General features: G+C 42.9%; 2 protein-coding genes across 11 annotated transcripts in view; both read right to left on the bottom strand.

Moving 5' to 3' along the window:
• Nucleotides 1-5,975, bottom strand: part of CDC14B (cell division cycle 14B) — a 46,461-nt gene extending 40,486 nt beyond the window's left edge. For 9 of the 10 annotated variants that reach the window (XR_012621527.1, XR_012621528.1, XM_074811764.1 and 6 more), the window contains exon 1: nt 5,547-5,841. Coding sequence is in view for 8 of the 10 variants with exons in the window: in XM_074811764.1 (XP_074667865.1) it covers nt 5,547-5,703 (157 nt within the window). In the remaining 2 variants the exon portion in view is untranslated. Of the gene's footprint in view, nt 1-5,546 lie in introns of all 10 variants that reach the window. The other variant, XM_074811771.1, reaches the window with a different exon arrangement.
• Nucleotides 5,976-8,500: 2,525 nt separating this feature from the next.
• Nucleotides 8,501-14,069, bottom strand: PRXL2C (peroxiredoxin like 2C). Its single transcript, XM_074811773.1, has 6 exons — nt 12,835-14,069; nt 12,230-12,298; nt 10,677-10,730; nt 10,155-10,260; nt 9,791-9,922; nt 8,501-9,183 (listed from the first exon to the last, which is right to left on the bottom strand). The coding sequence occupies exons 1-6, from the start codon at nt 13,015-13,017 to the stop codon at nt 9,056-9,058; spliced, it is 672 nt and encodes a 223-aa protein (XP_074667874.1). The 5' UTR covers nt 13,018-14,069; the 3' UTR covers nt 8,501-9,055.
• Between the last annotated feature and the right edge of the window lie 231 nt (nt 14,070-14,300).

Below are 14,300 nucleotides of genomic sequence, written 5' to 3'. Positions count from 1 at the left end.
TTTTTCCCTCAATGGCATCTGTCCTTTAGGTCCAGTTTAATTATTGACTTAGACTGAGCTCTCCATGTACACAAACAACATCCGCATTGAAGACTGGGCAGAATGGCTGTGTATTCAAACTGACATGCTACCTTCTTGCACACCAGCTTCTCCATAAACTTCACATCACTTTTGAAAATATAAAAGCACTACACAAAGAGTAATCCAAAATCCTCAAATACAAAAGGAGGATCAAAATGAAAGGAAATATATTTGCACAGGTCAAAGACCTAAAACAATTTATCATTTTGCTCCTAAACGGGATTTGGCGTAAGAGATCCACTTGCTTCCTCAGTGCTCCTACTTTTACTGAAAATCTTTTTCAACTTTTACAAAAATGTCCAACAAAAATAAGAATTCCTATCTTGAGTGAACAGTTCGAATTGCTGTTGGCATTCAATTCTGCACTGGTATCTCTGGATCATGTTAACTGTTGCTATTTTTAAAACACCTGAAAGAAACTTGAATTTAATGAATTTACAGAATTACCACACAATAACAGCAGTGCATGTCAAATGCCAATATCCTGACAAGCTGCTCATTCCTGTGCATCGCTAACAATTGCTCCCTATCACGTAAACAGCAGGCTCCATGTCTCCTGTATGAAGATTTTAGAAATGAGCTACACAGAGAAGTCCTTTCCCATAAGTGTATCTACCTTTCTACTGGCTTATCAGTCTGATATCAGACTAATGCTCTTATTACTCACCATGTCTGTTTTTACCTGTTTTTTTGCAAACACATTCCCAGCTCTGTTTAGCCAAAGATTAGTTTGTTGATTTTTTAATAGGAGTAACACATGGTGAGAAAGGAGAATTCCTTCATTAAGGATCTGATTACAAGATGAGGGCTTATACATAAAATACACCAGAGCACTGATGAATTAATTTCAGTAGGACTCCACAAAGGTTTGGACTGCAGGAACAAGGCTTCCATTTTATTATTTTTATGCTTCCTTTGCTAATTTTAGGTTTTTAGTATTTCATTCACATATAGTGTGCTTGAGCACTTCCAGATTCCTGCAAATTTCTGATAAAACGTCTTCCTAAAACTATCAAACTAGAACAGACCTTTCTAATTGTCTCTTGGAAGAATGAGAGAGTAGGGCTCACTGCTTTACAGGCTGCATCTGCACTGCAATTAGAAGACATGACTGCAGCATGTTAGGTATACTTCAATTACACTTAATTTTGTTAGCCTCATATAATAAAACAGTTAAAATACAGAAACACAGATGTCACAGTAGGCAATTAATTTCAGTAAGCATCCTATGTACAACAAAACGAGCCTGCATACTCCTAACTGAGGACTATGTTACCATAGCTCTGCTACTGCTGGTACATGAACTAGTGAGACTAAAGGTAGCACAAGCAAGTCTACACAAGCTATAATAATCACACATCTGCAGTGTGCTTACAGGAGGAAAAGCATTTTGCTTGTTTTTCAGATCTAGAGTGTTCTGTGGAAATAGACATGTAGAAAGCTGAGAGCTACCGCTTCAAAATAATGTTAATGTGAGTATAGAGATGACAAAATAATCTCCTTCCCTTTACTCTCGATAAGTCTGATGCTTCTCAGGATCTGCTGCACAAGCCTTCGAGAAAGACATTTCGGTAATTTGAGAGACAACTAAATACCAAACAGGCACTCACTTCAGGGCAAGTCTGCATATGATCAGCAAAGGTTATTTCATAAAAAGATAAATTCTACAGTTCCATTGTTAAACAGATGCCTTAAATGAGAAAGTCACAGGAGACTGACACTACAACAAAAAACGGCCTGTTTTGAATTACCGGGAAAGTAAGCAGGGAGTTATTTACTATTGTAAGAGAAGTCTATTTCTAAATTCAGAGTTGGTACATGGTATTTTGTTGCATTTGCTTTAAAAGACTCTAAAATACCAGGAAGATGCATGAGAAAACATAAAAGACAAATTCTGTTGCAATGTCAAGATGAAAAGCAAAATTGTACAAGATTTTCTTTTTAGCCATTCTATCCTTGAAAAGATTCATTCACTCATCACTATGATGACAGAGTTGGCAATTAGAACAACAGCCTGGATTCTCAAAAGATAATGAAAGCACACTAAAAAGCTAGAGGAACTTTTTATTTAACAGAAAACCATGAAAAAATTGTTTTCAAGGCCACATCACAAATGATCAACAACACTGTGCTACTTTACTCAAGAGTCCTTGCATTCTGCTGTTCTAGTCTGATACACAACACTACATATGTTCATGCACTTTCAGTGCTGCATTAGATACCAAAAGCCTTAAACTCATATTTAAAATCTTAACTTTGAGAAAGACGTGCAAGTAGCTGAGGTCATATTAATAAAAGAGTAAATACAACTTTTCTACTGAGATAGTTGTATACTGAAAACTAATTGGAAGTATTGATAGTCAAAATGTTGGAAAGCTTAATGATACTCAGTGGAAGTGTCTTTAGCATTCCAAAAAAAAATATTTTTCTACATAATACATAAAGTTTATAATGACAAGCCAGCAATATTGGAAAAACAAAAGACAATTCAATGGTTTGAAAAAAAACCCAACACAAAATCAAAAAACCAACTGATCTATCAATGAACATATTAAACCAAATGCTATTTCACAAAAAACAAAGTGGCAGTGTAAGTAAAACAATTCTCAACCAGGAAAAAAGTAGGCATATACAGTACAGTTTAGAGCATCCTTCAAGATGCGAGTTCCTCGCTGTAAACAAACTGGATGTACATTTAGCAGAAGGACTAACAAATGTCAAGAAATGCCCCACCGTGTTATATCATGTAAAATTTAATTCCATGTATAGTCATTGTAGTTATGTCATTTTAGAATTAACTACTGAAAAGAGGTGAGAGAGAAACACACACCTTTTGCCTGAGGTTTATGCACTATAATTCCACATCTTTAAAATGTTATTTATAAATTCAGCAGCCAAGGAAAGGAAATCAACAGCTTTCAAGCATCTCACACTCAATTATTACATTTTCTTTAGATCATATATATTACTTCTTTCAGAGATCAGAAGAATATGGAAATATGCTTCTAATAAACAGAAGAAATGCAGTCAGTTTCAGCAAACTGAATTCATACCAGCAAGTCTCACGCACTAGTTGACAAAGAGAAAATGGTAAGGCTTACAGTGCAGCTTAACAGACCAAACCAAACAATTTTTTACAAGTGTAGCTTTCTTGAACTAGTCTTAATAGTAAACAAAAATATTTAGATGATTCTGATTAAAAATTATTCTGACATATGGCTGATGCATACAATTCATTAGGAAATAAAGAAATGCAATAATTACTGTATTTTCAGTATAAAATCCCTGCAAATAATGGATTACAAACTTTTGCCGTTTATGAATAACATCACACAAGAAAAGATCCATAAATCTTTACAGCTATTCACATCTGTTTTCTGCCTCTGTTTTTTAGCAAAGATGAAAATGAGGGTAGCCTGCAACGTTCTTAATGAGTTTAGCACTGTTTCTGTAAGAAGGTAAGCTAATGCAGATCTCTCAGCCTTTACAGAGGCTAAAATATTTACCAGTATGTCCATTTGCAAGAATAAGGCCTTATGCTTTACTCTACATACAGTCCAGAACTATTAATTCATTTCTCAGAACTGCATTATGAGAAGGCAGAACTGACAGTTCCAAACTTGAAATAACTTTTAAAACAGCTGAATAAAAAGGTAAGGTTGTGGGCTTATTCTTTCACGGCTTCTCTTTTAAAAAATACGTATGACATACCAGCATAACAACAATTAGACTGTAATTGTTCCATTTCTGGAAGCTTGTAAACAGCAGCCACTGTACATGGTAAGAAAAGATAAAGACAAAATGAAATATTACATATAATAATTTATTGCATTTTAATCAGGTTTGTTATACTGTGTACTGCTGCATATGGTGAAATCCCACTGAGAAAATGCAAGTCAAAGCCTAGGTGCTCTACTGTATTATTTAAATAGGTGAACATTTCTTTGGAGGAGAAAACACAGTAATTTAAGGGGCCTGTTGATGCCAGACGTGCATTATCAGGCCCAAGCAACTGCTGCATGAGAATGGTTAGATGGAGCTGTTTGCTGGAGATCTGAGCTGGACAGGGCTGCATGGTATTCTAGGTAGTGAAATGCCTTTGATATCAAAAAGTCATCACCTGCTAAATGAGGGGGTTTTACATTTAACCTTAAAACTGTACCACCATCATTTCCTATACAAATGGTTGCAGTTATAGAAAAATACACATCTGGAGTAATTGTAGCATTAGAGTTCTGCATTTAAGTACACCATTATGTTTCTCTGTGTAGGCAGGAATATTTAGGATTTTACTTCCTGACAGTACTAGAGCTTTTTAAAAAGAGGAATCTGGTATGCTTTGGGAGTTTACATTCTTCCTACATTGCTATACCCAATTTTCAAAACAAAATCTTATGGTTGTTTTTATTTATGTATATTTATTGTTATCTAGGAGACACACTAGTTAATTCAAGGAACCCTGTTTCTTGGCACAGGTAAGAGTGGTGCCTTTTGTCTGCCTTTGCTCTTTGTATTTTTACTTGCTCTGTCTACAGACAGCTCTCCATGTCCTTCACAGAGGAGCGGTAAGTGAGGCTTATTTCTTGTTTTTTAAGAGAAGTTGTAAATACTACCATTCTCAGATTCTGACCGAGGACATAAAAAGTAATTTATATTTTTCTGCTTTTAGGCAAACTATTCTCAAGCATGTCTTTTAGCTGGGGAACTCAAACCGAAATCCAGATTATTTTGGCTGTGATGCAGTTTGCTTCTCCACAGAGGCAGGTTCTGTGCCAAAACAAAGCATGCCTCAAATCATAGGGCCACGAAAAGGACAGAGGACACTGAGCAAGCCTGCCTGCTGAAGCCGTTGGCACTCGACTGTCGAGAAGAGGTGTGAGGCTTGTCCATTATTTTACCCATTAGTCGGCAAGCACAGCGTTGGGATAAAGATATATCCCCAACACAGAGAAATATGTTATTTCCTCACCCCACCTTCCGGAACATGTTTTACTGGTTCAAATACATTTTCCGTTTACTCTCCTACAAGCAGAAAGACAGCACACGGCGACTGCTCGGTACAGCCAGAGTTATGATGAAACCAGGCTATTTACGCTTCTGGAAGAACGGCGGGACTCGCGGCGCTGTGTGAAACGCCGGCGAGACGCAAGCGCTGACCCGTCGCACAGATGGCAGGGGCGGCCGCCGGCGGCCGCGCGCCCCGGGGTCCCGGCGGGACAGCGGCGACCCACCGCTGAAATCTTCCTTCCCCGCCGCCGCGCCTCCCGCCCCGGGGCCGGCGCGGCGCCCACCGCCGCGGGGATGGGACGGGACGGACACCTCAGCGGCCCCCCCCGTCCCGTCCCGTCCCGCCCCGTCCCGTCCCGTCTCGTCTCGTCCCGCCGCTACCAGCCCGGCCCTGAGTTGCTACTCAACTCTCCCGCCGCGTCGCCACCCTGCCCGCCCCCCCGGCACGCCCCCCTCACCGGCGATCCTCAGGCAGGTTTCCGGCCCGGCGGGGGGCGGCTGCTGCCGCTCCACCTCGCTCCCCGCCGCCCGCGACGCCGCGCCCCGAGTTCTCTTCAGAGCCGGCGGCGCCGGGGCTGTGCGGCGCCGGGCCTCGGCCCAGCTCTTCCGCTTCATGGCGGAGGCGGCCGCGCCGCTACGGTGGGTGCGAGGCGGGCCCGCCTCATCCCCGCCGCGCCGCTCCCCGCGGGGCTCGGGCCGCCGGAGGGGAGGGACCCCGCGACGACGACGACGGCGGCGGCGGCTGACGCGTCTCCCCGGACACCGCCCCCTCCCACCGCCCCATGCACCTACGGCCCCCCCGCCCCGAGCCGGCGGCAGCTCCCGGCCACCTCCCGGCACCCCACCGTCTCTGATTGGGTCAGTGCGGTGTGTCGTCACCGGCGCGGAGCGGTGGGGGCGGTGATGTCATAGTGGCCGCTGTAACAGGTGGGCAGGGGGAGCGCGGCCGGGCGCGGCCCCGCCCATCGCCGCCGCTCCGGGGCTGCTGGCGGCCGGCGGGGCTCTCGGCACCTCGCCCCTGCCCGGTCGCCGCGGTGAGGGCTGCTGACGTGGCGCCGGGCTTCCCCCAGAGAGGGGGGCGGCGCGGATGGTGACAGCGTGACCGAAACGCAACTCTTGGGGGTGCGAGGGCCCCGGCTGCGGGGCGAGTCCGCTCCCACGGACGGGCCGGCACCGCTTGCGCTGGCATAAAGCCGCCGCCTTTGGAAAGGAGCGTTCTTCGTTGCGTTAGTCTTGAGGCGTCGCGGGTTCCAGGTGCCTCTCACGACACATACCGAAAGAGGGTCCCAAAGGACATGGCATTGTGCAAGGCCACCTGAAACCAGTCCGGTGCGTGCAGTCTTCTTCTGGTCTGAACATTAAATGGATTTATCTGGAAGGTTAAAATCGCTGGGTTTCAGTCTGCTTCTCAGACACAGTGGTGACTTTAAAACGCGCTATTATTTTAAGTATATGTTGAAATAAATCAAGCTAGTTGTTGAAACAGCTTCTGGAAACGGCTCCCTCCCGACCTCTGTCTCGTTGGCCGTGACAAAACCCTTTGCTGAAGCATTCTACCATCTGCTGCGTGTGAGGTCAGCGTTCATCTTAGAGTAGTTTCCACCTTTCACTGCATAACTTTTTTAAATTACTTTTTGTAAATAACACCAGAGACCTAAAATTCTGCTGACACTTCAAAAACTGTTTCTCCTGTTTGTGAATGTGGCCATCGATGTTCCAGTTCACAATGCACTTGGGAATCATTGTCTTGCAGGGCACCAGCGAACGCGGTGAACCTGTGCCCAGATGCAAAATGCAGGGCCAGCGGCCTAATCAGAATGCTCTTCTGCTGAATCCTCCTCTCTGTCTTCTTCCCTGTTTTTGTTTGTCTGCACTTTGCAAATCTTTCTGAAGAAGTGATTTTGCTGGGATAACATGGAGGCCATGATGTGGTTCCTGTCAGTATTGAAATGGTGAAGGTGGATGACTGCAACCTACAGAGCTGTCAAACTACAGCTTAATTCATTCCAATCCCTTTCAAGAGTCTGCGGTTCTTTTAGCTAGTTTTATTTCGTGTATTAGTGGCAATAGAACTATTCCCATTGTATATTATTTTAATTCTACTGAAAGCAAAAGAAGCAGAAAAACAGCTAGCCAAACACTTCCTTTAAAATCGAAAGCACCAAGAACATGAAAGTGAAATAATTACAAAACAAAAGTGAAACAAGAGTCTGTGTCCTCGACAGTGATGATCAGGTGAATGAAGCAGAGTGGAAGCACTCACTACAAATAAACAATAGCTAGCATTCTTTTGCTTTGAAAGTTAAGTTTTCTGCATTTGTTTTACAAACATAAGACCAATTTTCTCACTTGCTTTCTGCTGTGCTTTAAGTAACATAGAGGCAGCTGCACGCCAGCGTTTCTGATGTACTCAAAAATTTTGATGAACTGGGGGAGCCTCAGAAGGGGGGGACAGCTCTTTATTTATGAATGTAGGGGCAATGGTTCATGAAAAGTGGACTTTACTCCCCCATGAGCCTCAGCTGTCAGTCCCAGTCCATTGTGACAAGTTCTGAGGAAGCTTCTGGCAAGCTGTGAAATCACATGAGTTCAGAGTCTGCACATGACTACTTTTAGTCCTGTTGCCAAGCCCTGTACATTAATAATATCCTTCTTCTGAACACACCGTATCAAAATATGTATGTAATTAATACAGTGCTAAGGCATAGTACCTTTGATGGAATTACATTGCTCAGTATCATCATGTTTCTTAAGCAGGCCTTTGTCAAGGAACACTACATTTAATTTCACATGCTCTTAATGGTGTAGAGCTCTCTGAAGCTTGCTCTGGGCCTGTCAGTGACCTTAATGGATGCAGGGACAAATCTCTTCACAGAATACTGTTTTACAATTGCATTAGTGAGAAAGCTTATAACGGGGAGAGAATCCGCAGGTGAGATAGGTACAAACAGTAGCATTTTACAGTGAAGGCCAGATCAGAAACTGCAGAAGAGAATATGCTCCTCCATAAATCTTGGACAATCTTATTTTAAAATTGCTAAAAAGAAGTGACTCATAGATGAAAGAAGACACATCTACTTTAATGAAAGCAATAGATTCTGAACATAAACATTTCTAGAAAAATGGATAATATGAAATCTGACAGAACTGGAAACCAAAATGCTGTTTTTCTTAGCTCCTTTGTCTAGGACAGAAACAACTAAGAACATTTTTTCAGAGATGTCTTGCTCTGAGATAAAGTACATGCATACAAGGGAGAATATTCTACTGCAGATCATTATAGGAAAAGAAGTAATTGACTATGGCCTACTCGAAAACTGACAATCTGATCAGAAATATGTTTAAGGCACACCTCTCCTTGGTCTTACAGACCCACCTTTCTGTATAACACAGAAGAATTGAAGACAACAGATGATGTATTTGAAATATTTATTTAAAACTATAAAATGTATTTCATAATGTCTGCCAGTGCCAGATGCAAAAGTAGGCATAAGCTGAAGTCCCGGTGTTCAAAACTCTGGTTTTTCAAGGTATATTTAATACAAGATTGTCACACGGTTCCATAAGCTTTAAAACATTGCTGAGAAGTATTGGATTGAAAGCCAGTGTGATCTGCTGAAGGCAAGAATCCCAAGTTCTTCCTGAGCAAAACCAGATTTTTAGTTTAGTGTGTCTTGAACAAAGATTTTTAAAATATATTAGCAAGATTGTTTGATGAGGAAATAATAAGCTAAAGGATTTTTTGCATTAAGCCTCAGTTGTGTTTTAGTTTTTGTTATCTTATACACAATGGAAATAGCAATTTTGTGTCCATCTTCAGTGCCAGGTAATTTATTCTGTGCTCTTATTTTCTAGACAAGGTTTCATATGTCCCATAAAGACACAACAGTACCGATGCTGGTGGGAATTCACTGAAGAATTGTTCTTGCAAAGCACAAGTTAAAAAAAAGAAAAAATCTACTGTGTGTCATATGTCAATAATCTGGGGTTTGTTTGTGAAATTTACTGGTTTAACTCCTGCCAGCTGCAAAACTGTGTTAATGGGAACGTGATCCAACCTGTTTTTATCAAGGTGCAAAAAATGAACTTCATTGCCTGGAATGGAATGAGAATAACATGTAAATAGTTGAATAAAATATTTACTTATTCAAATACATAAGTAAATCAAAGAAGCATTCTGATTTCCTACTAGTTCTTGTACAAATGCATACTAGCTCTATAGACTGCACAATACACTGTATTTTAAACAATGACAAAGATTGTTCCTTAAGTTATAGAAGTAAGGAACATTGAGGCATCTAACTGAATCAAATCTGCTCTAGCATGATGTTTACTAATGATTTGATGAGATGACTTTGTCATGTTGCACCCCCCCTTCATGCATTACTCCTCTACTAAGAGCACATTAAATGCCTAGAATCAAATGTGAAAGCAGAATGTAGGTGAACAACACAATATTAAAAAAACCCCTCCAAACTTCAAGGCAGTTGTTCTATCAGGACTGTGATCAGCTTTGTGTCACTTCTGTGGGAGGCAGGACTACACAATGACATTTCCACAGGTTCCTTCAGCCAGCAAAACCACACAGTTCAACACAAGACTGTCTCCTTGGGATCCACAGGGACAGCGGCTGAGGTGGTAGTGTTAAAACAAATGGCTGAAGGAGAAGACTGTAGCTTTCACACAAAACAAAGAAGCTCACCTGGGCCTAAAATCAAAGTTCCTCCCTGCTGAGCGGGATCTCCTTGAAAATCAAAAGCTGGACCAGTCATCGCTCTCCACACACTCTTAATGCTTCCCAGGAGCACGTTTGATTTCACATGAGGGCTCCGCACTAAACAAGACAGCAGAATACTTGTTATCTAGAAATACAAAGGCAAGTAAGGAGAAAACAAAATTGAACGGCTGCTACAAATAGTTTAGAGTTTCTTCATTTGTTTTAACAAAATTTAACCTACAAGAGATGGTCTGGTGGGCAACTCCCTATTGACACCGTGATTGTACTGTTTTGTCAGAAAGTTCTCATTTTGTTCTGAGTCTGAACAAGGTGAGAAAGTTATTCTTACCTGATACATTATTACCTTCACCTCTTTTCATGCCAAGTGTTTTATAAATTTCCCTTTGTGGATCTACATACATTTCGTGAGTATACCCAGTCAAACTGCAAAAGGTCTGCAAAATATATGCATACAAAAAAAGTAGTATTTTTAAGGTTAAGACAGTAATTAGGATCTACTGACAGTGGAAAAAGTACACTCTACTGCCCCCCACCCCCCAATTTGGAAACCTGTGAATTTGTCACGTTTAAATTAAAGGCCAAAAATTTTTAGCCCCAAAACTTTTACTAAAACAAAGCTTCCAGTGAAATCAAGAAAAGACGTTTCCGTAGGGAGCAAGGTTTTTAAACTGAAAGTTTTAGTTATTTGCTTTATTCATGTACTACTGTTACAACTGCGTCATGAAAAGGAATACTGTCCTCCTTTTCTGTGGTTACAAATGACCATCTTTTCACTCAGCTCGAAATCGCTCAACGCAGACCATTAAGACACAATAGACGATAGAATGTATTTAATGACTACTGTATTTACCTTGATGTGATGATAAGATGACTGTCCAATAACTATAAGTCTCACATTTGCTTCCTAGAACAGAACATGGGTATTGAAACTGTAAAGAGGAACTCGGTGTTTCTGCATGGCTTCAAAGCATTAGCAGAATCTGGTGTCCTGAGTTAATGATCACAGTGCACTGAGTTAAAATTATTTGAAATTAACATCACTTACACATTTGGAGCCTGCACCTTTGTCTTATCACCCACAATTAGCAGCTACATTAATTTATTATGTGAAAAATTATTTTCAAAGATAACTTTTAAGTTAGAGATGAGTAAACTTTTAAGCTTTCTGTAGCATTAGTAGTGTCATCTTTTCAACAGATTGCAACCTGCTATGATCCTGGAAGTTCAAAATTTCCACTCAGTTGCACCTGCATCTAAAGAAGCAGCATGCAAATATTGGTGCACATACAAATACATCATGGATGCTCATGAATAGATATAACTTGCATCTGCGTGTACTGCTGTCTTTTGCAGGTGCAACATTAGGCCTGAGTCTAAAACAGAGCCTAAAACTTAAGTTCACTTAGATGTTAGTAAAACAGTTAATAAAATAGGTTGCTTTAATATACTTGCCTTTCTCATATACAATCATTTTGCTTGATATGAAAAGAAGCTTTCCTAAAACCAGAATATTCTCACTAAGAAAAGCATGGATGGTTTTGATTCTCTGTATAAACTTATTTGAGCAGCCAGATTAAGAAAATATCATTCTGAGTGACACTGATAAAGCAGTTTGGAAAAATCTGTCCTGAGAAGGAGACCTGCTAAAGAAATTGCCCCTTTTCATCCCCAAGTTCCATCTAAAGCTTGCTGTCAGCAAGGAGCTGAGTCAGTGTCATCAGCTATGCTGCTGTTGGGAATAAAATATGACAGAATTTCAATCAGCAGCCTAGAAGAGACAGACTGACCTTCCACATTTAGCAGGGGATCATTGTCTTTCTCTTGTATCTCCTACCACCCAACAAATAACCATCCATAGCAACCCCTGCCCACTCCATTTCTCCTATCTGTCATTATGTCACTCCTGTTTGTGCAGCTGCCTGGAGAACAGGTCACACAACTGATGCAGCTCACAACCATAGAAAAAGAGACTATTTTTAATCCAGATCAATTCTCTGATCCTGTTCCATGTACAACCATCAGTCAGCCGTACTGGCATAATGGAAAGGGCAGTAGATAGTGGTCAGGAGAAGACAGCTGCCCAGGGCACTACTAATACCAGAAGAAATGCCTGTCAGATGTTGTCTAACCGTTCAGAACACAGCAGAAAAAACAGCACCAGGCTAATAGGGCAGGGAGAAATAATGCTGCTGCAAGAGAGCATGTAGTGCAATAAATCCTTTCCTGTGTCTCCTAGAGAGATACATTACTGCTATTGTAGCAAGCAATGAAAGCGCTAACTTTCTTCCGAGCTTTTTTCTTTGATTCCTAGAAGGTTTAAGCCTCATGCAAGCCTGCAGTGGGACGTAAGAAATCTGCTCAACTACAGCAACACCAGGTACATATTAAGGACAGAGTACTTACTTGTAAAAACGCCTTGGGGACTTTTGCCAGGTCTTCTACATACTCCTTACAGGTGTAACATAAAAAATTCTGCAACATAGCCAGTCGGACGTGTCAGAAACAGACATAATTTTATAGCAATGAAGCACCAGATTATGATTTAGGGCACAAATCATTTTGGAGGTGATTGAGAAGTGGGAACAGAAAGGATTAAAGTTCTTTGTGGTCATGAAATTTGGATTTGGATCCTGGTTTAATCCCCAATCTTGAACAAGGACACTGGGCTTGGGGCCTTGCTAATATTTTTATCTCTGGATATTTTCGGAATGCAAGAGCTGGCTTGCCAGTGGGAAATCAGGGAACACCATACTCGTTTCCCTAAACACACGGCTGAAGAATTATTATGTCCTTTCAAGTAAATACTGTAATTTTACCAAAGAACGGGGTTCTCAGAAGCAGAACCGATCCGCTCTACATTTTCTCTCCTGTTTGCTGTAGCCTCGCTTGTGTGAACTCTCCTCTCCCGCTCCCCGCCCCTCTCACAGGCGCGCCGGGGCCGCCCGCAGGGAGCCCGCCTGGGCTCCGGGCCGCCCGGTCACCCCCCCGGGCAGCCGCTCCCTCCTCACCCGCACGAACACCACGATCGCTTTCCGCTCCCCGTACAGGGCCGCGAAGGGGACGCTCCTCCCGCCCGCGTCCACCACCGGGCAGCGGGCGGCCGCCCGCAGCTCCGCTGGCTCCGGCCGCTGCCCGCCGCCCCGCGTGCTGCCGACCTGCCGCGTGACGAGCGGCGCCGGCTGCCCGGCCATGGCCCGCTCCGGCCCCGCCGCCTCTGCCGGGCCCGCCCGGCCGGGGAAGGAGGAGGAGGAGGAGGAGAAGGAGGAAAGATAAGGCGGAGCCACAGCGGAAAGCGCGGGGGCTGCATGACTGCGGGGGAGCGCCGGGGCTGGGCGGGAGGGCACTGGCTCCTTCCCGCTCCCGGGAGAGAGTCAGGGCCGGCCGGCACGGCCCTCGCCCAAGGGGCAGTCGGTGAGTTCAGGGCCTTCGGATCACAGGACAGAGAGAAAAACCCGCCGCCAAGATCCCGACGCCTCGGTGGCACTCGGTACGCAGTTTGTGCCTGGAAAACGTAATGAAATCAAGCCGAGCCTCCCAGACGCTGTGTGCAAACGGAAGGAGTGACATTGTTGTACAATTTGAGGGCCAGGGTGCGCTTTGCAGGATGGCACAGCATTTCAGAGGGCTATGAGCGAACTAGAAAATCCGGGTTTCAAGGAGCTGTCGAGCTGCTCTACCAGAAAAAGCAGACCCCGTTTCCTTACTGAAGTAAAGGAATTTCATGGGACTTTGGCAGGTGAATATCAGAGGGTGCTGAGCAGTGCAAATGCTTGTGTGAGAGTATCAAGTGCACACAGAAAGGACATAACTAAGAACAGTAGACAGTTGAAGAGTATCATAGTTGCTTGGATTGTTGTGTTAGCTGAAAACTTATGTAAGCAGGAGAGCACTCTCCTTTTCTTAGTGGGCAAAGAAGTATCAGAGGGAATAGGACTGGGGGGATCTCCAGCAGTTGTTCTTTATGAAGCTCTCTGATGATGTTAGTTCCAGAGTGCCTCTTGGCAATCTGTCCCAGTGTCTATAATGTTTATGTTGTTTGAATTTACATCCCCTGTACTTTGTGTTAAGCCCGCTGCTTTTATATTACCACGAGTGAGCACATAAACAGGTTAATCCCTTTACTGCGTCAGCTTTTCAACTATACACAGACTATTGGTATGTTGCCTTGAGTATTCTGTTTCCTAGACTAAATAATTCCCACTCTTTTTTTTTTTTTTTTACAGTTCTTTCTTCTCATAGGTCATGTTTTCTAGAATTTCTAGAATACAGATTTTGTAGTTTCCTCTGGACTTTCTGGATGGTTTCTGTCATTCTTGAAGTTCAGTGCCTAAAACTAGACACAGTATTTTAGCTAAGCATTAGTTTTTCTTCAGGTCTTGGGTCTGTACATCCACTTAAACATGCTGGCATTGTGGTTGTGCTTTTTGCAACAGCATATTTTTGACTCTTGTTTGACCTGAGAGCCACTATCACT

Source organism: Strix aluco, chromosome Z, assembly GCF_031877795.1.
Source record: "Strix aluco isolate bStrAlu1 chromosome Z, bStrAlu1.hap1, whole genome shotgun sequence".
Taxonomy (NCBI): Eukaryota; Metazoa; Chordata; class Aves; order Strigiformes; family Strigidae; genus Strix; species Strix aluco.
The sequence above is the reverse complement of the archived record's forward strand: the minus strand, read 5'-3'. Positions and strand labels throughout refer to the sequence as shown.